Source organism: Centruroides vittatus, unplaced genomic scaffold, assembly GCF_030686945.1.
Source record: "Centruroides vittatus isolate TY-2023 unplaced genomic scaffold, ASM3068694v2 scaffold_861, whole genome shotgun sequence".
Lineage (NCBI taxonomy): Eukaryota > Metazoa > Arthropoda > Arachnida > Scorpiones > Buthidae > Centruroides > Centruroides vittatus.
This window is the reverse complement of record NW_027122718.1, coordinates 3791268-3819257: the sequence shown is the minus strand read 5'-3', so window position 1 is coordinate 3819257 and position 27990 is coordinate 3791268. Positions and strand designations below refer to the sequence as shown.

Sequence of the window (27990 nt, the reverse complement as noted above, 5' to 3'; positions counted from 1 at the left end):
TCCTATTTTTTTATCTTCATCTTATCATCGTCTTAACAATTTGTTAGACGAGTGTTGGGATTCTATGATGAAGCACAAATATCGTTATTCCCGTCACTTTCAATCTAATCTAATGTAAAAAGAGTTAATTTTATCAGCCTATTCTGAAACTCGAAAAATAAATTATATTTGGATCTTTTCCAAGTAGACCTATCGATAATTAAAATAAGATTAAGAAGAGATGAAAAAAAATATCATCCATATAAAACGAATTTAAAATAATCATTTCTTTTAAAGGTATTTTTAACCGTTTTAATTAAACTTAAATTTTCCACAATGTAATAACTTTAGTGTGATTTAATTTGCTGTAGGGTCCTCGATATGTATTTCGCTTCAGGGCCCCTTTATCTAAGCAGCCTTGTCTAACCCCACTCCTGACACCAATAATGAAATAAGAATTATTGTCCATTTTAATAGATATATTTTTAACCGGACTTGTGATAGATTTCTTAGGTTCTGTGGTTATTGAATTAAGAAAAAAAAAAGTTCGTTAGCGTGACATTTAAATAATAAGAAAAAAAAAAAGATTAAGTTTTGGCAAAATTTCAACATATATTTATTATTTTACGAGGTTTTCTTCTTCTTCTTTTTTAATTCTTAAATAAGCTATATTTTTAATTAATTATTTTTAAACTAAAATTTTAAAAATTCTTATATTAGTCTCGTTTTTTTTTTTACTTATTTAACATCAATTTTAGGATTTCTTTATGTAAATTTGTCTTTCATATTTTTTTGGTATATAATAATTATTCTATCATTAGTTCTATTAAGTGATATAATTGTTTTAAAGTTAAATTTTAAAAACGACATATAAGTAAATACAGTAAAACCTGTGTAAACCGGAATCGCACGGTACCGAATATATTTTTCTATTTAAGCAAGTTTCTGTTTTAATCAGGTTCAGATTTACACAGGTTTTACTGTAAATGTTTCATTCCAAACACAAAACTCCAGGAAGGTAAAAAACCTTTTAATAATTGATTATTGAATTAAAATTTAGATACAATGAATAATAGATGGAATAATAAGGCTGAAACTCTACTGGACAATGCATTTTAATGTTGTTTTAGGGGGTGGCCACACTTCCACCGTCCTCGCCACCCCTAAACCCGTTAAACATAACCAAATGTATAATTGATATCATGATGTGTGTGTGTGTGTGTAAATACACTGTAGTAATGTATATGGTGAGATGAGTTCATCCTCTACCCCCAATCTCGAAAAACATGACTTTTTTTTAAATTTTTTACATTAAAAATTATTTTAATTATATTGATCAGAGAAGTGTCTTTGCGCAATAAGCGACAAACGTATAATTAAGCTTTACCTATTTCCTTTATTTAAGTAATCACGTTTAGTGATTCTGAATTTAACAAATCGATTTATCTAATCCTTTCGAGTTTTAAGGATTAGTTTTGTAGCTGTCCGAAAGTCTGTAAATATTCGCCATTGACGATAAAATGTGGAATTTCTTTCTTTATTTTTATTAAACTTTTCGGTAAACATTTCTGAATAAAATAATTTAAAAAATAAAATGATAAGATATAAAATTTTGTTTTATGTATATCCTATTATATTCTTTAATTAACTAACAATTTCATTACACATTGCATTTGCTCACAAACTTCTTTCCGTTACGTTAAAATTACTATATAAAAAGGTATTACCATATATAATTGTTGTTTTTTAAAATACTTAAATTTAGCTCCACACTCGACTTTATAGGCAAAGAAACGGTGGCGTTGAATCGTTTTACATTCCATAAGCTACAAACAAGCCTACATTTAACATTTTAATAGTAAAAATCTTTCGAAAAAAAGAGGAAAATGACACGCTTTGCTTACGTGTGCAAGATTCTATATGTTTTCGTTTACAAGAAACAAATGTACTTATATTATCTGATAACAAATAAAACATTTTAAATTCAAAATTCCCTTATAAAATTTGCTTTTGTATCAAGAGTCACGGCAGTGACTCCCCGCCAAGTAAAAAGGCAGTGACGAAGGTTACCGGAGAAGGTAAATAAACAAATTAAACTATTTCTAGAAATACGCCATTGTCAAACTTCTAGGCTTACAAGATGGCGGCGCTCGACGTTCGACTTTCGTGTTTTAGAGATGAAAACTTCGGCCGCAACCTCTCTATTGAAACAGTTCTGTTGGCGGCGCGTTGGGCGGCAACGCGTTTTGTACATTGTCGTCTTATATCTTGATACAATAATACAATTATTACATGAAAAACAATTGATAAATAAACAAATGCAAACAAAAATACCTCAGATGTAAAAAATGCGCCAAGTAAAAACATATGACAACGTAGACGTCAGCGAAAATTTTTCTTATGAGTTTTTCTTTGGTAAAGATAAGCTTGGCGCTTTGAAGCGACATGTAAAAAAGAATAATACAGGTAAAAATCTTTTAGGTACCGCTTCCAATTAATTATTAAGTAGCCGAATTAAAGAGCAAAAAACGAGGCAATAACAGGAGCTTTTTCATCAAGCTCGTGGTAGATTCCGCCAAGCCCACAATGATAATGAAGGATGGACCAATCCTAAAAATTCCTGGGAGTTCTCCCGCGTAGATCTGTTCCCGGGTCCTCCAGAGCGGTAGGCAATATGACGATTATTTTACATCCATCGACATTCTTCAAGGTTTCAAGATGTGCAAAATTTTTACATTAAATAATTCCATTTTTAAGTCAACTCGATATCTTCCAAACGCCGCTTCTATAATAACTATAAATTTTTTAAGTATTAGTAATTTAGAAATCAGATTACTCTTATCTGCACTCCAAAAGAAACATTTGGATATAGTCAATTTCTATTGAAATGGATGCTATCTTCTATTCTCATCATATAAAAACCATTAAGGTAACTGCACCAGTTACTGATAGTGATCCAGTAGCATAATTATCTTATGAAATATGACGGGCAGATTTCTATGATAAATTTGAATACCATAGTATTGCATTTAATTAAAGTGGCAAATGTCTTTGGTACTTTCGACATCAGGTCACGCACCCATCTAAGGGACTGGTACAAAATGCATAAATTTAACAACGTACCCGATTTTTTTGAAGTAAATTTGCATTTGCAATGCTACGAAACATCATACGTAACTAATATATTTGAATAAACAAGTAATTTTGCATCAAATAAATTTCATAAACCCTTTAAGTAGCCGTAAAGTATTGGCCACTGGTGCATTTACTACACGTAAGTAGTTATGTATAGCTTATATGAAAGACAATATGGATATTTCAAAATCTGATCATTTCATGAATTTTAAATAATGAGAATCGGGGAAAACAATTTTCAAAAAGTAAAAGAAACCAAACTGCCAATGAACGTTAACAGAGATCTGACCTATATTAAATTTCTTTTAAATCAAATAATATAATGATAATCTCGCGAAATATACGTTGAGAGACATAGGAGAACGTACCGAACAAATAACTATACAATATAGGCTATATATATATAGTTAAACAAGGTATTTTATTTCGAGGAATACATACAGATTCTTTTGAATTCCAACTCAATGGTAAATGATTGCAACACGGCGGTAACAAATATTAACGGCAGACAATGACATGAATACGCACCGATCGCGACATATACTATAAAATGATGATATCGGGATAGACTATAATTAGTACTTACAAACTAACTTAAACTAAGGGAAGAGGGAAGGTAACAGGGAGAGTAATAAATAGCAAAATAGATTATAGGAAAGAGCGAAATACCAGAATGTACGGAACTTTGCACAACTTCGGTAGGAAGCTACGTGAAACTCTCTCGGACTGATGTCTTCCTTTGGTTATACTTTATACCTAGTCGACACTCCTTTTATCGTGACTACGATAAAATTCAATTCTTATCGGGTTAGCACTGTTCCTCCAGCCTAGCTACACTTGACGACACAGAGCACCATCTTCCACATCCGTCCACTCTGAAGTCCAGTCGAAAGAATGTCCCACTCCCTCGCATTCGTCCTCTCGGGTACCCTTTTTTCTTCTCTGAATCGGTCCTCACCACTCAAGGGAAAAGAGTTAAAAAAGAAAGTTCTAGAAGCGAGAAGGAACAAAGAACAAAGGAAAATATTCTAAAACTGTATTCGAATACCGAATTGTTGGAGTTGGGAACAGTTCGAGTACCGAGATATTCTGTATTTCGTTCGTCATTTTTACGAATGTTTACTTATCTACGGTTAAAAAAAGCTTAACGACACTTACCTAAAAATGTTTAAAATAAACTTTACTAAATACGAAGATTAATCTATAAAAACAAAATACAGTGACAGCTTAAAGACTAAAGTCTGAAAGCAAAGACGACAACATCTGGTTGATAGAAAAGTTAGGATAAGGAAGAAAAAATTACAATATCAGTTTTCTACATTGTTACTTTGCATCTATTCTTTAACAATCAATAGATGATGCTGTTTTTATGAGAAATTTTCGTATTTATCTTTAAACATTATTGATCCTCAAGTGTACTGCAAGTGTATTGTTTAGATACTGGCACGCAAAACGAGGATGATCTGCAATCGTGGAATGTGCCTTTCGGTAGGACTTTTAAGAGAAATTGGCGGAAAGAAAACCCGAAAACTTCACGAGCCAGCCCGTCGGCCCGAGTGCAAACCCGAGCCTACTACCAGTGATTAGGGATCGAATCCACTTAGTCGATGGTGCAGCATGGATCTAAGATGGAGAATGACGCACCGATGGATTGTACGTGAAAAATTTTTTGCAGCTGTCTGCACGGGAATTCAATCTCGGATCCTTTATGGCGGTAGTCTGGAACGTCTGAGAGGCTTTAAATGTATCAGAAAAAAATAATGTCTTTGCAATTGGTTCTCGAAAGCTTCGCTGTAATTATTATTTGGGAGGCTTGTGATTGACTCAGGTGTGGTCCGGTCGTAAACCACTTACAGCTGCAGAAAAACAACAAACAAATAAACAAGTAAGGAAGTGGGAGGATGACCACCCACATTTGGATCAGGCGTACGTGAAAAAAGCTTCTCCCGGCGACCATAGCCTTCTGATTGGTCGGAAGTTGGCTCCCAAAAAACATTTAAATTGAAGTGAGGCTCGGAGATAATAGCACTTTGATCTCAGATAATCAGCAAGCTGAGGATAGGGAGAGAGGTTTTACTCCTCCAGGCCCACCAACAGCCGAGTGGACCACCGAACACTGGTAGTTGGTGGTGGGTTCGCGCCTGGCTAACGGGCTGACCACATGGATTTTCTTCAAGTTAGTAATACCTAAATAGGGACCAGTTTCCCATACGTTCTCCCGGGAGGCATCCCTCCTCGCAGATCGCCCACGTGTCGTGTTGCCGTAAACAAACTAATACGTTACACTCTTACAGAAAGAACGCCCAGGTACGGTTGAGATTTGTAGTCATATGAAAAGTGCAGACGGAGTCTCAGAAATTATCAAGGAGACACCGATTCCCAATTGTTCCAGATTATCCTTGATCGTACTGCTGTCATTCAGTACATTGTAGTTATGTGATAAGCTGTGTACATTTCCCGTAAATAAACTATATAAACCGAATTGAGTTGTGTAGAAATGTATTTCCAACGAACCTACATTTTGATCATCTCGGGCCGGCTTACCCAAGGAATCGGCTTGAGGAGACGGAAGATAGAGAGAAACTTTCACTTTCACCATGTTACTAAAGCAAGAACCCGAAGTACAGAGACAATAATAAAAAGCTTATAGTAGGGCTTCAAAGCGCCAAGTTTATCTTTACCAAAGAGAACTCTCTCTCTCTCAAAAAAAAATTGACTCTCATTTCAGGTGCCATAACTTTTTACTTGGCGCAACATTTTGATATCCAAAACAACTGATATTTTTCACTGCCTTTCTATTGATTGCAAGTTATGACTATTTATTATTGCTTCCATACTATAATTTGATCTTTTAAACAATAGAAAAACAACAAAAAGTAAAACCAAGATCAGAATCTAACTGCAATAAACTAAAAGAGGAAGAGAAAACTGCAAAATGTAATTGACGGGATTGTTCCAGCTTATTATTCTTTAAGTTCTTGGGGCGCGATTGTACTGTCATAACAATTGACTTTTTTTTCCTAAATTTCATATTTTTAAATTCTTTTGTATAGTCCAGTTCAGTCGACCATCGCTGGTAGCAGGAGAAACTATTTTACAGATTAATTTATTACATCATTCATCAAATTGTTATTTTTTTGTATTTTACTGTATATATAAAAGGCTATATATCTTATAAAAGGAATCATAGTCTGGAATTTTAAAAAAGGGAAGGAGTCAGACTATTTGTTTACCCACTCCACTACACTAGTTCTAAGTGCTAAGAAAATTCTCTAATCATATTGATGAATGGCAGGTCTGTGTTTCACTTCTAATAATTCTTTCATTTTCATTAAAAATGCAGTTTGGTACCTAAATCCAATAAACCTAATTTATATTTATGATTAGCACACATCATTACATTGTGCCCCTTGTTAGCAATTTTTTTTTAATACAATTGCATTATAATGTATTCCTAGAATGCATTCAAATAAGTGATTTTCAACCAAGGATGCAATGAAATAACCATAAGCGCCATCATATGCTTTTTGCATGTATTGTTAAAAGTTATTGTATAATCAAAAGTAATTACAAAGTATTAAATAATTTAATCATTTTATTGAAAATGCTATATACAATTTAAACTGTTAAAGAAGTAGGGGTGCCACAAGAAAACAAAAATTACCAAATTGATGATACCATTATTAGAAAAAAAAATGTTAAGTTACATCGTTTTGAATATAAAAATGTTATAAATTTTCCTCCTAAAGTTAAATAAAAGATATAACCATAAAAATGCGCAAAAAATACTTTTATTTTGATACTAAACTTATAAAACAGATTTTCTGATAATTGCCTTTACTAAAATACATAAAATGAGATTTATATTCAAAATAAATATTTAAAGTTTTAGACTTTTAAATTAAACCAATATATGATCATTAAAAAATGATCGAAAGTGCTTTAGCATGTAATATAAAATCCTGTGTATATCGTGTGTATCCTGGAAGCATAACATGTGTATTTTCAACTGACATTCATTTTTTTCAATTTCATAGTAGAATTTAATTACTTTGCTGGAGATGGCATCGGTTTTCCGTATTATTAGAAAGATCTTTTTGAGGTCGTCGATTAAAAATAGTAAAGAAGTATTATTTTTTTAATACGCTTACACTATATTAAATTTTATAGAATAAAATAACGTCAAAAGGGAAGTAAGTTGTTGTACCTTTCTGTAAAAAGTTCTAACCATTATAATTCCATTATTTTTTGGAAGTGGATAGATAAATCAGTATAAATAAAAAAAAAAACAAATTATAATTTACATATAATTTTTATTTCTTTGTGAAATATATGTGAAACTACAATCACTATATTTAACATCAATATTTTGTAGACTAATAACAAATGATATCTATGCTAAGATATCCTTATTAAGATCCTAACATTATTGGTTCGTTAAGTGAAAAAGAGTCGGCTACCGTATTTAGGCTCTTGTTTAGGATAATCGTCGGGTAAACCGGGGGTAGGATCGTTATATTCTCTCAGATTTTTCGGAGGTGGTTTTGGTCGGTTGGTTTCGTGTGCATAGGTTCTGGAAAGATATCCCAGTTCTGGTCTTGGTAATTCTAACTTTTCAAGCATGCACATATCAAATCTTGCTTGAGTTTTTTTACAACTGAAAAAATTTTCATAAAAATTATTAAATATTATTATTAATTATGGAACCATTTTTGTTTATGTATTATAACAAATTAGCTTAAAAGTATATTCATGTAAATTATAAATAAAATAAAAAAATACATTTGTAGGAGTTAAAATAAAAACAAAAATTAGTTTTCCAATACTTTCAAACCACTAAAGTCCATCTTCAGGGGATAAAATCAAGAATGTACAATATATATAAAAAGTAATTGAGAATGTTTTGTTCAAGTAAAGTTAAATTTTTATATATATTATGTTTTTATTTTATTCCCTGAAGATAAACTTAAGAGAATTGAAAGCACGAAACAACATTTGCTTGTTTTTCCATTTTGACTCCAATAATGTTTTGTTGGTTTTTTTTTATTATTTATTTTTTTCAACTTTTGCACATTGATAAGTATTCTGATTATAAAAAAACCTTTTCGAAGTAAAATAATTGTTACAAAAAGTCAATTTAAATGCACTAAATTATTAAACAATGATTCAGTGCATTTAAATTGACTTTTTGTAATTTTTTACTATTTACCAGTGAAAAAATAAATATAATCACACAATTTACTGTCTTTGTCTCATAATTGATGATTTATTTTGGATTTATCGCGGCGCTAGTATCGACGAGGTTGTAAACAGACTAAGCGATACGTTGTCGGTTCTAAAGTACGATTTGTTAATTCTTTAAACGAAAATCCAATAATTATTTTAAGACTGGGTAATGGCTGATAGAGGTTTTAACATTCAGGAATAACTAATTACTAAAGAAGTTGTGGTAAATATACCCACTTTTATGAGAGGAAAAGCACAGCTGAGCAGCAGTTTGTCATCTCGAGACAGAAAAACATCTAGTAAAAGAATACATATTGAACGTATTATAGGAATGGCTCGTACTCACGTACTGTACATATAAAATTTTGAGGCAACACATGCATCCGGCAGTAACGAAACTTGGCAGTGAAATTATATTTATATGTTTTATGTTATGCAATTTTAGACCATGCATTGTTGGCAGAGATTCTTAATTTGTTTCACTGTTAGTCTAGCTCTCTATTAATACCGTATATAATTTTTTTTTCCATTCTAGACCCTAGCCTAATTTAAGTTTTCCATCTATAGTATTTTTAAATTTTTGTCTGTTTATAAATTCTAAGATTAAGAATGTATACTATCATACACAGTAAGGTCTTCATTGTGGAACTTCAATTCAAAGTAATATAGTGGTTTTAAAATTTGTACTATAGTTGAATAAATATTTGTAAGCTAATAAAAGAATTTTAATCTTTAAAACAAAATCTCTTTTTATTATTTAAAAAAATTCACACTATACACCATCTAGAAAAATTTTACATAAACTCAAATTGTAAAATAACAATTAGCTCAATTATTTTATAAACTTAATGTTTATAAAACATTTTTTTTTAAAAAAGAACTGGCTTAATATGCTCATGGAAAAACATAATTAGTGTTTCAATCATGTCTGCAATGAATTTATTATCTCTTGGAATGATACAAACTTTGAAGTCACTTTTTGTGTAAATAAACAGATGAGCAACTTGTCTATTTGTCACTGCTAATTGTCCTTGGATTTGATGAAAATAATCATGATTCCGTTTTAAAGTAATTTTGTCATCAGTACATTCCAAATATGGTATCTTTAGCACATTCACAGGAAGTTTAAAATTGGAGTAAGGACATTTAACTTCTAATATTTTATCATCATCCACTAGCCCATCTGGACTTGCAGCTAAGAATGGGTATTTTGAATGAAGAAACATGCCACATTCTTTCACAGGAGTATTTACAAAAGAATATGTTTCAATTGCTTCTTTTTCATACCTTAAGCCGTGAGAAATTGCCTTACTTTTTATTGGCCTACTTGACAGTAATGAGCCACACAATTTTACTCTGTCTGTTGATTTTAATTTAAAAACTTTTCCAAAGTTTGAAGATGTCAAATGCAACAAATGTTCCTTCTTCCAAACTGCACTTTTTCATTGTAATCTGGTCTCTTTTTCCAAATGTTTTATGTACTCCCTACTTGCTTCAGTTACATGTAAAGCACTTAAAAAACATTTCAGACATTGTGCTTTTGCAATAATCATGATCTGATTCTAAAGCCCTCATGTTTGCTGGTTGCCTTAATTGCAATATCGGTATTGCACAACCACTTTGCATGTTCATTGCCAAATTAATAACAAAGTTTGTATAATCAGGGATTGTACTGCCAGATGGTCTGGGGTCAAATTTTATGTCTTCCAATAATTTTCTTTTCATTCCTCTCTTCTTAAATAAATGAAATGGAAGCTCACTAGCCTTAACTGGGGAACCTTTATGTTGGCGGGTAGGCTGATGGAATGTTTGCAGAACCTGTGTGCATGTTTTGTGACACTTATATGTGCCTGTTCTTCCATATTCTTCTATTGCCAATAGTGTTACACATACATGTTTGCAATACGCTTTAGGCCCTTTACCTGCTGTACATTCACATATTACATTTTCTATAACCCCATCATCTGTAATTACTAAATCTGTGTAAATCTGTTCCCCTTGATTAATTCAGATTTTACATTACCTTTAAAATATAAAAAAATGTTTCTCTTTTGTTCCTCTTATTATTAATAAGAATTCATTAAAATACATCTGCACAGCAGACAGTGGCATTCTTTGATCTGACATCTCCATGTAGGCATCAATTGTCTCTATAGTCAAAACTGGTATTTGTAAACTTGGAGAGAGATCCTTATATTCAGATGAATCAGGAAGTTTGAGTTCAGGAGAGCTATCACAGGATATAGAAAAATTATGAGTTTCCTGATTCCTCTCATATGCCAGTAACCTGAAAATTATTGTAAACAAGTTTAATAACTAGTTAAGATATGATCACCAATATTTTATTTAGTTTTTTCTGTCTCATTGACAGGAAAGGCAAAAATTATTATTATATATTATATTCTTACCTTAATATATTACATATAATATAAAAATAAACAGTATAAGGTAACTGAACAGTATTGACAAGCACCTAAATATGGCATATATGTAGTGTATGCCAGATTTAGTAAAAGAAAATGGGCAAAAATTCACTTGTACAAAAAGTTTATTGGCGAAGAAATTAGTCTTATTGCATTAAATTATTGAAACAAGATGACTTGTGACCAATAAAAAAGACATTTTGATTATATTTATTTTAAATACTCCAAATATTGTTTTCTCTTGGTAAAAGATTAAGATATATATCTCTTATATTGTCTTAGAACTTCATAGAAAGTAGTTTTGTTTGTATTGATTGTTGTTCTAAATTACAGTGATAACCTATTGGTACAGTTAACATTTCAGATACTGATATAAATTGGTTATAATATATCAGGCTCAGTACATGACCATATTCCAAAGGAAAAAAAAATTTATTTTAATTAAAGTTTTGACCTTATGTATTGGTTAGACAAATGTGAAAGGAATCAATGAGAACTTTACTGATCTTTAAATGTTTTTATAGACGAAAAATGTGCATTTTGTGAAATCTTATTCTTAAAACTTTCATCTACTGGTAAGTTACCTTATCATGTAATAGTTATAATGACTTGAAATTATAAATGTAATAATTAACGATAAAAATATAGATGTAGATTATTTTAACTTACCTTTCTATTAAATCGGCTTTTCTACCAGCTAACTTGGCATTGTACTTTTTTAATTCTTCCTTTAATTGTACCGTTGTTAACCTTCCTAAAAAATATTTTCGTTCTTCCTTTATTATAAAGTAAGCTATCCTTCGAACGGAACAGCTTGTTTACAACCGTATCGATATGCACGACACCTATGTCACGTGATCAAATATAATCACACAATTTACTGTCTTTGTCTCATAATTGATGATTTATTTTGGATTTATCCATTAATTATCAACATAAAATGCAATAAAATGGAGAAATATTTTTAGAATTAAATAATCTTTTCGGTAAATTGTAAATTGTCTAAATCTACATTAGATAATTAAAAGTAATTTATTGGAAAAATTGCTTAATCCAACCTAATCCAATATAATCCATCTTTGTCTCTATCTTAGCACTTCCAAACACAAAATAAACATTACAGTGTAACATAATTAAAGTTATTACACTATAAAATTTGTTTTGTGCTTAATGCCATGAAGTTCATTTTATGTTTGGGAAATTTAATTTAAATCTCTACATTTTTCATAATTTATGTTATAAATATTCAAATTACAACAGATTACACACAAATTCTAAAAATATTTTAGAATAGTTCTATTTTAATAAATGTTATACCAAGGAGTTATAAGTAAACATAATGAACACACTTCAGAAATTTTATTTCAAAATCTGTTGTTTTAGTTTCACATCTATAGGCTAATTTACATAACAAATTAACGAGCAAATATAAAAATATTCCTAAGAGCAAAAGATGAGACAGTAAAAATAAACTTGTAATTTCATTAATTTATAGTTTGATTATTCAAACGTTTTACCCAAATTTATAAATTTCGTCCGATGAAAATTTTAAAAAATTATTAGTGAAGCAAAATCATCCCATTTCTGCTCTAAATATGAAAATTGATGATCACATAATACTTTATTAGATAAGTTAAGAATGCAATACTTGGAAGGAAGATAATATACATTGAACAGTGAGTGAATACATTTTAAATGATTTTAATAAAATGTAGGATTTGGAATGAAGTTGAATACTGTAATACCTAACAGAACATCATGATCTGTTACAGAGCTTCCAAACTTTTTATGATAACTATTTCATATTAGCCTGAGAAAGCAAATAATCCAAATTACAGAATTAACCTGACTAGATGGCTGATATGGTCAAGGCATCAGCCTGTTGCTCTAAAGAATGCAGAATCAAATCCAAGTGATTGAAAAAAACCCCATAAATTTTTCAGGTTGATCTTTCCTGAATATATTGACCCTGTTCCTCAGCATCTGGCTGAACCCACAATGGGTTTGAAAAAAACAGCACTCTTAGTGCCCATAGGATTAAAAAAAAAAGTAAAAAATAAACCCACAGAATTAAACATGCAAGTAAATACAATAGTTGTTAATAATTTTAATCATTCATTTCAGTACAGCATGATAAGCTGCCAGTTAAGTATTCATATTTTAGCTGAAGACTTGTCTGGCAGCTTCTCTTATCACTTGCATGTGAAATTAATGTTACAAAAGGATTATTATTCTAATTTTTTGTGACTAATCTCTATAATATGTACAGGTACTTGTCTTAAGATATTAACTTGCTATAAAATAAAAACTGCTATATAATGACTTTAAAAAATATATATTAAATTTTCAAAATTCTCAAAATTTTACTTTTTTATGCTCTTGAATACCCTTAAAAAAATAATAATAATTTAAATTTTTTTAATTATGTATTTTGCAAAAACATTCTTATTACTCATATTTACTTTTTAGTGTAAATTTCATTTTCAGTCATTAAGTAACTGTTTTCACTATTTTCAATTTCATCATCAACAGTTGGCAGAAGGTTTGTGCATGTATGGTTTTCCTTTCAGTATGATTTTGGATTAAAAAATAGGTTTAACTTCAAAAATGGAGTCATACTAGTTGTTCAGAAAATCTTTCAAATGAGGAAAATAGTATATTAATTAATTAATTATATGTTACTCTAGGCAGGAGATTTAAAACAAAATATAGTGTGTGTGCATATGTAAGTTTTTAAAAATTACTTTGATGCATGGACTAATAAATAAATAAATTTGATGAAAGTATGAAAAAAAATATAATGCAGGCATTTAAGGAAAATTTTCAATATACTTCTGAAAAGCATACTACTAGTTATCATTTTAAAAGTTTATTTTAATTTGTTTCAGCATATTTTTGTTATTGAACTTTGAATAAAAACACACAACATACATTTATTTAAAAAAAATGAAAGTTTATACAATTTGTCAAAGTAATCAAATCTTTAAGCAGAAAATGTGATGATTTTTATCAACATAAAGTGTGCTAAAATGTAGCATTTAGAAATCAAAACTAGGCATCAATTTTATGTAATATGAATGCACTTATGATTTCTTTCAATTGAGATGCTTTAATAATTTCCATAAAATTTATAAAACAAACTATCATCATGAAATTATTTAAAGCACTAGTGTCAAAAGCAAATGAGAAGCAGCAACATATTAATGAATGGAAACAGATCTAAACAACAAAAGCAAACTAAAAATAAAATTAAAAAAATGTGAATTGTCAAGTAATAAAATTTTCAATTTTCTTATTTCAACTTTTAAAAATGATTTAAACATTAAACTATTGGATATCTGAAATTTTAACATTTCTTTTTTAATTTTAAAAATTCAATAACTCAAATTCAATCAGCAGAAGTACTAAAGTAAGAATTTTGGAAAACAGCTGACAGTTTACGATTCAAAGAAGAAAAACATTTCAAATGATAAAAATTTTTTAAATTTATATACTTTAGTTATTCATATTACTATTCAGTTCACATATTATCTTAAAATGAGACAAAGCTAATATTCTGAAAGCACATCTAATTGAATATAACTAAATGACTTCAATATGAAAGTTTAATAAGAATTTTTAAAGATATTTTAATGATAATAGCATAAATATTTGACTTTATCATCTATCTTCCAACCAGAAGATATTGCATAAGATACCACAACATTTCTATGCAATTCTAAGTATCTACAAAAATACCAATTATCTTAAGTATTAAAAAGAAAAAACTTACGGTTCAAAATTCATATCGGCACTATTCCATTCTAAACAATGAGCGTATTTTTCAAAAGAATCCCGACAGTTTTCTTTTACTTTTTGAAAAAATTCTAAAGCACACGCTGTCACTACACGACCTTCGTTCAAGCATTTTCTCGGGTCTTTCTCTTCTGCTCGGCATAGCATAAATTCCTATATTTAAAATTTTAAATAATAATTAAATTTTCAAGAAAAAATTATCATCAGTTCTTTTTTGATCATCTTCATGTAGAAGTTTAATAATAAAATGTTTTTAATGTTTAAATATTTATATTATATACATGTAGTACTAGAAACTAACCAATTAAAATATATATATATATTGTTAAACTAAATCAGTAAACAAAATATTCTATGTTTAACAAATTAATAAATAAAGTACTTAATTAATTAAATACATCCAATGCAAAAATCTAACCGATCAACTATTTCCATTACAAACCATCAATAAAATAGTAACTACACCATTCTCTACTTAAGTTCTTATGAAAACAAAACAAAAATGTTTATTCTTTTACACAACTTTTATTTTAAAAATGTATTGTATTTATTAAGTCCATCTTAAACAAAATTTGCAAACATTTGTAAAATTAAGTAAGTAAAATATTTGAAATCTTATGCTGTTTATGTAAAAAAATAAATGTAAAAGTATTACTCTCATTGAAAAAAATCTTACTACACGGATAACAGTTTATAACTGTACTAACAAAACTTTGAAGACTTTTCTTCCTTAAAAATAATAAAATATTTCATAAAATTCATAATTTGATAACTACTGTATGTTAATGCAGTCAGTTAGAAAACCACCTGATTTACTCACTGTTCTTTCAAAGTCATTTTTAATATGATGATCTATTAATAAGTATACAAGGTATTGATAATTTAATTAGGTGCTTTAATCATTAAATTTTAAACTTATGATAACATCCTCAAAACATTATGACAACAAATTATAATGAAAGGTCAAATTAAAAAAACATTTTTATAAAATTATACTTAAAAGAAATTAGAACTTCCCCTTTTAAATATTCATGACCAACTATTATATTTTTCATTGGAAAATTTTAATGAATTTTTTTAGAAAAACAACTTTTACAATAAATCAGACAAAACAATTAACATTTTTGAAGCCATATTGCCAACTTTTACATCTTTATAATTCAATTTTTATTATACATTATAGAATTGTAATAGAGAAGTTACTATGTAACAAGCATAGGTTATTACTTACATGAATTAGAAGATATAAATAAGATTTAACAAAAATAGAATAACTGTACTGTCAGAAAAAGCATTGAAAAAAAGATACTTAAGTAATATGGAGTGAGGTTGCATTAATGTTGCCAACTTTTACAGCCCTTTTAATAGAAAAGCTGGAGCTAACCATAATAGTGTTATCAATTAGTGATTATTAAGACATGAAAATACAATAGATCCATCAATTTAGACTGTAAATCATAATAATAGATTTAATAGTATTAACAAAGCTATGCAATAAATTTCACACCTCTGACAATATGTCAATGGAATTAGTATTTTGTTTCTCATATTCCTGTTTACATAAATCAAAAATTAAAATAATGTACCAATATAATCTAATAGATTGGTATGGGCAACCTTTTGAAGTATGCATGCCAAACTTGCCATATCTATGATGCAAAACTTTCTCACATGACAGCTGAAATTTTTGGAACATATTATTATTTGGTCTAGCAGCTAGATGATGATACAGGTAAGCTAGATTTAATGGATTTTCTGCAAAATTGGAAACTAAGTCAGTATTAGGGTTTGGGAAGTCTCAACATTCTCAAAGTCCCGGGACACGAGACAGCCCATGATCAAAATCCCGGGAGGTCCCGGGACTTCCCAGAATAAAATTAGAATCGCGTTCATTTTTGGCGAGATGTATCAATAAAAAAGCAATTTTAATAAAAAATCAACATTTATTGAACATAAAATCAAATCCTAACATCTATAACGTTAATTAAAGTCTAAACAATTCGTATGTTTAATTCTTATAATCATAGATTCATTTTTTGGCAGTAAAATCTATATTATGAAACCAACTTAGTAATCATACTAATCATTAATAATCATCACCTATTCTCTATTCATTAGTCATATAAATATAATGAACTAGCAATTAGACTTCTTTTCTGATTTAATAAAATAGGCATTTAAAAAAAATCAGAGCATTTACAGCTTTGTCCAATAATCTGTTCCTGATTTTTGTAATAATGCCTCCGGACAAGGAGAACACACACTCGTTTTCAACAGATGTCGGTTTTATTGTGTTTAAAGCTTTATAAAGTAGTTCCAAACTTTCAGTATGTTTTCCGGTTGCTTCAAATAATTGGAACTCTTTTTTTAATGTTGCTCTTGATCTTTTTGCAAGAATTTCGGGTACATTTTCTTTGATTTTTTTGATTGCCTGTTCCATTTGACTTTGAAACGACTCGTCGGGTTCATTGTGTACTGTAGAGCTACTGGTACTGGGTTCGGCGTCCATTATTTCCAAATCTGGCGTTTGGATACGAGGGATATTTTCAAAAAGTCTGTAATATAGATCTTCCGCAAAAGCAATAAGTGCAGTTTTATTCAAATTCAAAGTAAAAAAATCCGTATTTTGCGACTGTGAGCTGTGGTGGCCAGTGTGCAAATATTTTAACAAACATATAACCCGTTGTGACCTTCTTTCTTCTAGACGGGCTTTCAATGTTTCAAAGAACCATACCGCCAGATTATTATTTGTTGTTGTCGATTGAATTTTTTTCAGTAAAACGTCAATTATTGCTTTGGCTGTGAGTAACGAAGAGTTTTGTCTGCTTAAGGCTTCTACAGCTATCTTGACTGGCTGCAATAAAGTAACAATTGACTGCAAAAGAAGAAGATTGTCTTCATTCCATTTGTCTAACATGTTTAAATCAATCAACGCTTTCTTTATGCAATTTTTGAGCTTCAAAAACCTTTCTGCCATTACAATTATAGAATTCCACCTCGTTTTGACATCCAGTAGTAAACTGAGTTCTTTTCCAAATTCTGATTTAACATATTTCTGTAATTGGCTGTTTTTTAGTGGACTCTTTCTAAACAATTTCACTAGGAATCGAGTTTCATCAAGCACTCTTAATTTCATCAATTGGTTGTAATGGGCAGTTTGTTTCGTAGCTGGCATTGCAGTCCTCTTCATCATCAGAAGAGTTTTTGTTCTCCATGATTTCATCATCACTATCATCAGTATCTTCGGAGGTAGAAGCTGCGGATGTGGCAGTAGCCTGATTTTTTTTATAAAATGTGTCCACAACTCCTAGATGTATTGCGTGGTTCAAGCATAGAATCATCTCGCTGGGGCTAGCCCTTCCAAACTTCTTCATTACGTTTGGACCATCGCTGGTGGTGGCCACAATATATTTTTCAAAATCCAATTGAAATCTTTTCAATGTATCTTCGACTATTTGTCTGGTCTCTTCGGCACCGCACTTTCTGGATATATACATTAATCCCAAATTGAAAACTTCTCCGTTCACACCACGCAGACATAAATTAAAGTACCTTCGGTTTTGGACGCTGGTTCGTTCGTCAACTGAAAGACTGAAACGTGTACCAGAAGCGACAAAATCTTTTAAAGTCTGAATCATATCTTCTTTTCTCTCTTCATAACAACTCAATATGATTTTCATGAAATCAGTTTCGTTCTTAGGCATTTTATAACCTCTCTGGATAATACTCTCACGAATGAATTTACTCTTTGTGATTGCCCTTATTGTAAGTTTAATAATTTCCCTTATTGTAAGTGTAATAATTTCCCGCTTGGCGACAGAGCATCCTCTGCCGCCAAGCAAAAAATTATTTCAGGCAAAGACTTTTTTGCAGCATATCCTATTATTGTAGACTGCTTTTCAGTTTTAATTTTTTTAGATTCCAGTTTGCAAGATGTCCCAGGCTGTGTAACTGATTTTGATTTTTCCAGCTGATTTACAAAAATATTGTGAACTCTTTGCAGGTGCCTGTCAAGGCCTTAGTATTCGATCCTTTACATGAAATTTGTTTTGGACATAATGAGCACTGTGCGGTTGATTCGTTTATTTTTTTTATAATGTTTCCACACTTTTGCTTTACGTTCCATATTAAATGAATAGGTTGGTATCTATTTAAATTTGATGATGATCTATAACAATAATAATAATCCAAAATTAATGTCATATCTTTGTTTACTGAGTATCACTATGATATCAATTATTTTTTTAATAAAATAACAAATCTCATCCAAGGTAAACGTCTAACTGAAGTAAACAAAATGTAGTGTTTGTTTAAACTTACATAAGATGGGCGTCGTTTCCACAAGAGCGTCGCAACAACCGCGCACAGCACTTCACCTCAAAGTGAAATTGACGACTGACTGACTGATCTGACAGTGCTGACAAAGACAGCCACAAATATCACGATCTCAAAAACAAACATCACAAAATAACAATATGGCGGCAAACGTATTTGTAAAGATTGTCTCTTAACAGAGTAAGGTTAAAAGTCACACGGCCTTGTAAATTACCCCCACCTGTGTTGTTTATTTGTAAACAGGAGGGAGAACAAAAGAAGCATCGCTAGGCTAACCTTTTGAAAATAAAATTACTACTATACAATTTCGACAAGCGTGTCTCGAGTCTTGACCCGACAGTCCTGGGACTTGAGACAATTAAATTTAGAAAAAGTCCCGGGACCCAAACCCTAGTCAGTATACTGCAGAAATAGAAGTCTGCAAATAGGATGTTTCATTTTTTATTTCATATTATTACTAAATCAGTTGATAGTGTTTGTTTCTTTTTGCATTTTTACTTTATATAATTCTACTCAATAAAATTGTATTCTATTAAGTTAAAATATGTAATTCAGCAAAGATGTTGGATATTTATTTTTTAAGGTGAGCCCTGGATTGTGTGATGAAAAACAAGTTGTTGGGATGTGTGCAAAGAGTTGCCAAACCTGTAAAATATTATACTAGTATACTATTAACAGATTAACAGAACAACAAACTAACATATTAGCAAAGTTATTATGTTATTCAAAATAAACACACTTTTTCAATCTTTTAAAAGTCACTTTTGTTCAAATATAGGTATCTAAAAATCCAAGTTGTTACTTTCATTCTAAAATTTGATTGAGAGCTTCCCTGCTGATGAATTTTACAATCTGGAAGTCTTAGAAATTGTGTTATACCTGTACTAATTTTGTTCATATGTTGTTGATTTGTTGGTTGTGTGAATATGCAATCTGCAATAAACCAGTTTAAAGTTTGTAGCTTAATTTAAATGGATTAAGGTTTTAGTTGTTTATGTTAAAATTGAAGATGTTTCCTAGATTATGATATGAGAATTTATTTTAAATAATTTAAAAGTTTATTTTTTAAACTCTAGTTGTCTAACTCTGTTTAGAACTAATAGAAATTAAAATATGTTCTAATTTCTATCAGTTCTAAGATAAACATTTTCTTGTAGTTTGAAAGTTTGTCAAGCTTGAGAAGCGTGAAAAATTTGGAAAACATTAATAACTTGATAAAAATACAATTTCTGATTAAATACTGGATTATTTTCAGCTACACTGTGGCTAATAATTATCAAAACTTAATAACTGATATAAAGCAATTTTGTCTGAAGCATTACCAGTTATGCTACCCAGGCCATTCTGTATCTGATCTTTGCTGTCAAACTAATTAATTTGAAATATATAATCAAACAGGTCATTCACTGTACTGGCTACAAACTTCCTGCCATAGCTTACATCAATTATATGTATATAAAAGCAAACATTTTTATATACCATGCCTAAATCATGGATGGCTATAAGTGCAAGGTTGTCCTAGTCAGTGCAGTGTGAATGACCCATACAGTTATACCTCAAATTAATTGGTCTAGATGCAAAGATTATATGGAAATCTATGAAGTGTAACTTTTGCATAGTTGGCAAAAGTTGTAAAATTAAAATCCTGCTCTAGATTGATCTTTGCTTTCAGAAAATTCATAATTATTAAATATAAACTGAAGAATTTTGAGAAAAATTGTCATGATCATCATGACATCACTATTTCATATGGTAAAATAACTCAATAACTGACACAAAAATCAAAATATTATTACACAAATAAACTAAATATACATCAGTGTGGAAAAACACAAATCAACACCTTCAGGCTTCCATCAGTAGTAGTCTCAGAACATGTGCTTGCCATAAGGAAAATGGTAACTGATGATAATCAACATATCAATCAAATGATACAGGCTATCCTTAACATGAGATTCACAGCTATACACAAGATCCTTCAGAGTTGATTATGAAAAATATTATTAGTTATTGGATTCTGCATAACTTAACAGATCAAAAGGCAAAGTGGGTTAGAATCAGTCAACAAACTCTAAAGTTACATAAATGACAGTGTGGTGTTCTATACGAGTGTGGCAGTACGGCCCGCGAATGAAACGTACAGAAAAGGACACTGCAACGACTACAATAATAAACAATGTTCCTTTATTCCACTTAGAACAAATAAGGTTCTTGTTGTTAAGGAATCCCAACTGATTTACAATTCGAGGTGTGTTAATTTTTAAGCGCGTAACAATCGGTCCCTCGTAAACGCGTGACTAACCTAACTTAAATCTAGCTTAAATCTAACTTAATATTAAGGAAAGATAAGAAAGATAGGACAGCAGAAAGGTAGAAGAAATGAAGGGATGATTCACCCGGGGTTTTCTCTTTTTCGGCGGATATGTATTGATACTTTGTGTAGAACCTGGATCCGACGATAGTGGCTTTCTTCACTATCCTTTCTTCTCTCAATTATCGGGGTTCTCCAATATGCCGGTCTCTATATTTCGGCTCTTCACTCGACTATCGCACTTCTTTCCTCTCTCGGAAATCACGATCGAGCCTCGCTCTTGCCGTCCGTCTCTCTTCGTATCTAGTCGAAAAGTGACCCCTCTCTTAGCCACTTTTTCCCCAGGCCACACTACCTGCTATTGTCCCTACCGATTCTCAGAACTGCTAATCCAGCCCCACGGCGATAACGGTCATGGAAAGTTTAAGAAAGAATAGACAAAGGAAGGAGAAAATGGCAAAAATAAGATAGGATTACAACTATATACAATAAAATATATATATACAATATGGCCGACAGTCACAACAGTATTGCATCATTTCCAAAAACTGTAGCATGTTATAAAATGTACATTTTATATACCATTTTTCAAATGTCCCAACATGTCAAGAAAGTAAAGTATAGACGTTTGAAGATGATTCTACACCAATCACTGTGAAAAGACAATGAACAATAAAGTTATGTAAGCCATGTTCTTCAGGGCTTGTCAAAAGATATAAAGTTAGAAGGGCAAAATATAGTCATAGCCAATTTGTATAAACAAAAATGGCTACCAGAAATGCCAGAATGTTATATCTTTAATGCTTCACCACAATAGTGCTTTTTCTCATAAAGCTGTAACAACCACCAACCAAGTTTCTTAGAGAAAATAATATCCCCTTACTCCTGATCTGGCCACATACAACTTTTGCCTACTTTTTAACCTTAAAAAATTTATGTGGACATTGTTTTGCTTCTGAAGATGAGACTGAGATCATTATCAGAGATTATCTTCATCAGATCCAAAAATGAATGACTAAGCTTTCCATCTTTGGAAAATTTTACTTCAAAAGTGTCTCAATACTAGAGGAACTACTTTGAGCAGGAGGCTCCAGTTAACTATATACAAATGTCCACTTTAGGCCAGAAGTCACACGAATTCAATTAAAAAATATTCCCCTGAATTGAGTTACACAGTTTACTGGCATGATTCTTCTGTTATCAGGAAATTTCATGACCAGTGCATCTATGCTTTCCAGCATCTCAAATTTCAGAATAACCCTAAGATAACTATATTTTCAGAGACTATCTCAAACATATATCAATGCATTAAAACAGAAGTAAATTTCAATATGCTCCCAAATGAAACTACCAAAAGCAAAAACAAAATCAGGTATTTATAACAACTTGAATAATCAGCAGATCTTTTTAAGCATGGTGTACTAATTTTTGAAACTTCTACACACTGTCCATTAGCCAATTCATCATATCAATGCATGAAAAGTATTTTCCAACACAGCTGTTGAAATAGATGATACTGTCTCAACTCAATGCTTTCGGTATTCCTTAGACAATTATAAAAAGAACTATTTCAATTATTTTTATAGATTCATTTTGAGATATCTTGTATAAATTTTGTTATATAAACATCTCTAAGCCCGATGTTATTAATCAAAGACAAATGATTGCCATAATCAATCAGGCTATTTTTCATAATTAATAGTAACAAAAAAATAGCCCAATTGATTATAATGATCGTTTTGGCTTTGATTTGTTATATATATCCTGTAACTAAGCTAACAGCATGAAATTTCATTATAATAAAATATTTTTGTTAACATAATTAACAAAAAGGTATAAGTTTAATTAATTAAATTAGATTTAAGCTGAAATGGATTCATTTATCAATACACACACACACAAAAAACCATCTTTAAAAAATTTAAAGAAAAACAAAATTATGCAAGCGTCTTTCACATTTGATTTTTTGGTTCCAAGAAAGCATTGTGTAAAATGAAAAATCACATAAAATTAACTATCACACAAATAAAATGAAAAATGAATATGTAAAATTTAGAAAAAAAAATACAGTATATATTTTTTAGAAATCTGTAACTATTGTAGTAATTGAATTGAATTTGAAATCAGCTGATACAAGAATTGAGTTTAGATCATCATTTCCTCATTCCCTAAGTTGTAAAATCAGAGTAAATTGTAATTTTAAAAAATAACACCACAAAATGTTGTTGTAATGTTCACTTTGTAAATTAGAACTTGCAAAGTGTAATGACCATATAAAAAATTTTTTGAGAATTTAATTATTATTCTTTTTTTTTTTAATCCAACCAGAGACAGATGATATACAACACGAAGACAAAACATAAATATTCTTTAAAATGACCGAGATAATATTAAAGAACATGTACAGAAACACACTCGACACCAAATAAAAACTCGGCACTAAAAACTTTTTCACTATCAGTCAGGTCTCAGTTGTATTTAAAGGTGGAACCACTGTAGAGTCCCCTGGTGGAAATTTGGGAATAAAACAATTTTTGCTTAAATATTACTTTATGCAAAAATTGTTTTATTCCCAAATTTCCACCAGGGGACTCTACAGTGGTTCCACCTTTAAATACAACTGAGACCTGACTGATAGTGAAAAAGTTTTTAGTGCCGAGTTTTTATTTGGTGTCGAGTGTGTTTCTGTACATGTTCTTTAATATTATCTCGGTCATTTTAAAGAATATTTATGTTTTGTCTTCGTGTTGTATATCATCTGTCTCTGGTTGGGTACAAAAAAAATTAAATTGACGCAAAAAACGTTTTTTGTATGATCATTACTGTTTATTCATGTAAATAATCCTGGTACAAATATATTTATTGCAAAGTGAACTTGGCAGTTGTGAGAGATGTTTAATGTATTTTAATTATTTATAATTTATTCATTCTATTTCTTCATTGTTACTATATATATATATATATATGTTCATTATGCATTTAATATAAAAACAGGGCCCCGGGAATCTAGGAAGCAAAGCCCTATTTGATGTTTCAAGCACTTATAATTGTCTAATTATTCTGAATCTTTTAAAAGGATTCAGAGTAATTTTTTCATTCTTATAATGTGTTTAGTTATACTTAGAGAATGCCATATTCTGCCAGTAATTTTAATGATACTTTCATTAAAAGTTTTGAAATGTTTCCTATCTATGTATTAGAATTTGTGTTCAATCTCACAGTTGTTTAATAGATTACTATTAAAAAAGGCATATTATTGGATTAACTTTAATATTAAAAATTGTCTACATTATATAATAAATACATATTGCCTATGTAATATTGCATGCATATATATTGGGCAAAATGTGAACTCTGAAGGAGGAATTTGCCACTCCCAGAGTTATAGACCCCCTGTATGAGCAAAACATCAATGGAACCGTACATGTACTATACAGTACATGCAACCCTTCACAAGATATTTGCCTCCAAAAGTCAGTTTTTAGCATGAACCACTATACTGCCTATTCTCCATGCTCTGCATGTAGTTGTGGCACTTTGATGCTTGCTGTTGCTCACACCTCAGCACCTGCATGGGGTGAGCCCCCACATCCACTCTAAAACTATAACAAGTATTCCATAAACAGTCAAGTTGGCTATTAAAAGCCGGCAGTCGGATAGGCTAAATAGTTAAACACAATAGTCTTAGCAGAACAATGCACCTTCCAATTGCACAACCTGATTTCGGGGGCCATATCTTGTAAAGGGTTACATATAGAGGTATGGTTCCTTTGACTTTTTTGCTCCTATGGTGTACAGCTATGATAAGGTCCCAACCATCTCATTCAGAAGTGTAATTGTACCTATATAGATATATATAAAATAAGTTAAATAAAAATTAATATCAGAATAGTGTTATTACTATGCTTCACAAAAATAAATAAAAACACACACCATTCCATAGAAGTGTACTTTGTATACACAGTATGTCTATATATATATAAAGTCCTCAGAGATGTATAGTGCTAACCCTCAGAAACATGATTCTGAGGTAATTGAATTTGAATGTTTGAAAAAAAACCCAAAACAATGAGATGGTAGCCACATTTTACAGGCAATGTTCAGAGAGCAAAAATATTAACACAACTATTTGTGTGATTTTAGATTGTGTGAAACAAAGGTGATGCAGATACTAATAAATTAGCATCTGCATCATCTCTGCTTCCTATCCTCATTTCATCCACAGGAAGGCAGGTATCTGTCCCAACTGTTACCAGAAGTCTTCACAAGACTGCACTTTTCACCCGTCGACCTGCAGTATTTGTGTAGGCTGGACTCTAGAACAATGGACTTACGTCCTGTTCACAGACAAGTCTAATTTCTCCCTGGAATCTGACAGCAGGCATATATTGACTGGAGGGAGATTGGAACTTGTTACAAATCACAGAACATAACAGAAAGACATGCTTTTAGTGGTAGTGGAAAGACTGTCTGGGCTGGGTTTTCATTAGGTTGATGCCCCAACCTCCATGTGTTTGATGGAGGTACTTAAAGGTACGAATATGACTTAAAGGTAAATTATAAACAAATTTACATATTATTTTAAATTGATTTCCCTCTCTAAATATTTATTACGATATTTGTATATCATTACATTTTATAAACACACATTTAATATAACTATGTAAACCTATGGCAAACAATTCAAAGCAACGATAAATTTATATATTTTTGTTACTTTAAACATTAAATGGACAGCTAAATCGAAAATAATCTTCTTACTCTGTTCTTCCTATCACAATACGAGCCATAATGATAAGCACCTGCTTTTAAAGAGGGAGTGGATATATTAACTTCTTGAACCGTCAGCTCACTTTCCTCGGGTAAATAAAAATCTTCCTCGAAGGGCATTTTAACTCTCTCTATTTACCATTTCAGAATGGCGTCTGGGAGGCACAGCAGCGACCTCTGAATACTTAATTATATATAAATAATTTTTAAATTTATTTATTAATTGTAACAATACAAGTTTTAATATTAATTAATTTCTAAACTTTAAATTTATTTTTAAAATTTTGTAAAAATTTTCTATGTAAAGTGTCTAAACTATTATTCTTAAAAGACCCGTACTAAATTGCATCGGCTAAATGGCCGAAGCGCTTTATACGTTTTTGTTGTTTTATAATATTTCGCGTATAACTTTTAATTACTTTCAAATTACACTACGAATGATCTTTCTGCTGTAACCTTCCTAAAACCTTATTAAGGCGAAACGTTAGCGAAGTGTCTTCTATGTGGTTTAAGGAATTGACTTCGTTCTTAAAATTGATAGGCCGATTTTGACGAAAGTTTGCTGTTTTCCATTAATTGCAATGAAGAATCCAAAAATGCAATAAAAATTGGCTTGGTTTTCGAGATACAGTGGGATCAAAGTGACAATGTCCAAGTTCCATAACGCAGTTGAGCGTGCCTAACGGAATTTAGGGGAAAAATATTTAAAAAAAAAGAGCATTGCGCGCGCCTAATGGAAAATGGGCACCACAAAAGAAACGAAACACAAGAATAAAGCAATCGACGCCGAGAGAATGTAAAAATTACTGGTCTGTGCCCGCATCTTCCTTGCCCATATGGCAAAAGGATCGCCTTTCCGTGGCCGACGAGTGTAAGGTTGTCTTCTCATGTATCCAGCAACAATTTTCTTCTGATCTCATACAAAAACGAAATGAAGTGGCCCATCCAATGAAGTAAGTATAACTTTGAGACCACCCATAAAGTATTTTCGGACTTTGTCAATCTAAGAAAAATGAAAATACTGTAGTAAATTTTTCTAGTCCGTTTTATACTTGACCGCCGGATGGCTGAGCGGTTAAGGTGGCAGCCTACCCCTCTAGGGGATCCGGGTACGAATCTAGACGGGTCGATAAATCCCCAGAAATTTTTCGGGGATGGTCCTTCCGGATATGTCGGGCCTCGTCCCTCATCCCATCGTGGGCCTGGCTGAACCCATAACTGGGCTTGCTAACAGAGGCCCTCTTAGTGCCCACAGGGAGGAAAGAGTTTAAAAAAAAGTCCGTTTTATATGCATGAAAAATAACTTTATTTTATAGTCTTTATTTGATAAAATATACATAATTTTTAAAATATCAATATAAATTTACAAAAGAAAAAACATCCGTGATTGCCGTGTATGATTCATCTTCGATAACGTGCTACATTATCGAAGAAGAATCATACACGGCAATCAAACTAATATTTTGATCATGGTGGAAGAAGACAACACTCAACGCTTTTCGTGTAAACACTGTGCACACATGTTGGCACAATTTCTGCATATTGGCATAATTTGTGATACTAAGCGATCGGGGGAGCTTTCTCCTTGTTAATCAAAACCGCGGACGCACAGGCTCTTACAAATTATGTACAAAGAAATGAACAAACGTGTTGGATTGGAGCAGCATATCTCACCACTCATTCAAGGATTCTAATTTTTGAAATTATCACAAGATTCGGTTTGAACATAGAACTTGGACTTCTGTGATTTTCACCATTCATTCACCAATTCTAGTTTTCAGATTTATTACAAGATATGCCGTCTAAAATAATAATAATAGTAACACATGGTTCTGTACAGTCGCAGATGGATTGTGTGCATCTGAGGCTATGGATAGCAATTCCATTGCGTCATCATGTTTTGCCGGAATATGGGCTGTTGTAAGGCGAAAATTATTTGAAATTTTCATGAAAATACAGGGCTCTACGAAAAGTAATGAAAATGTGGGTAGAATTTTTTATTAACTGACAAGTCGT

General features: G+C 31.0%; 1 protein-coding gene across 1 annotated transcript; it reads right to left on the bottom strand.

Annotated features, from left to right (window-relative positions):
• Positions 1-7407: 7407 nt before the first annotated feature.
• On the bottom strand, positions 7408-26151 carry ND-19 (NADH dehydrogenase [ubiquinone] 1 alpha subcomplex subunit 8). Its single transcript, XM_067288600.1, has 3 exons — positions 25966-26151; positions 14536-14711; positions 7408-7771 (listed from the first exon to the last, which is right to left on the bottom strand). The coding sequence occupies exons 1-3, from the start codon at positions 26092-26094 to the stop codon at positions 7552-7554; spliced, it is 525 nt and encodes a 174-aa protein (XP_067144701.1). The 5' UTR covers positions 26095-26151; the 3' UTR covers positions 7408-7551.
• Between the last annotated feature and the right edge of the window lie 1839 nt (positions 26152-27990).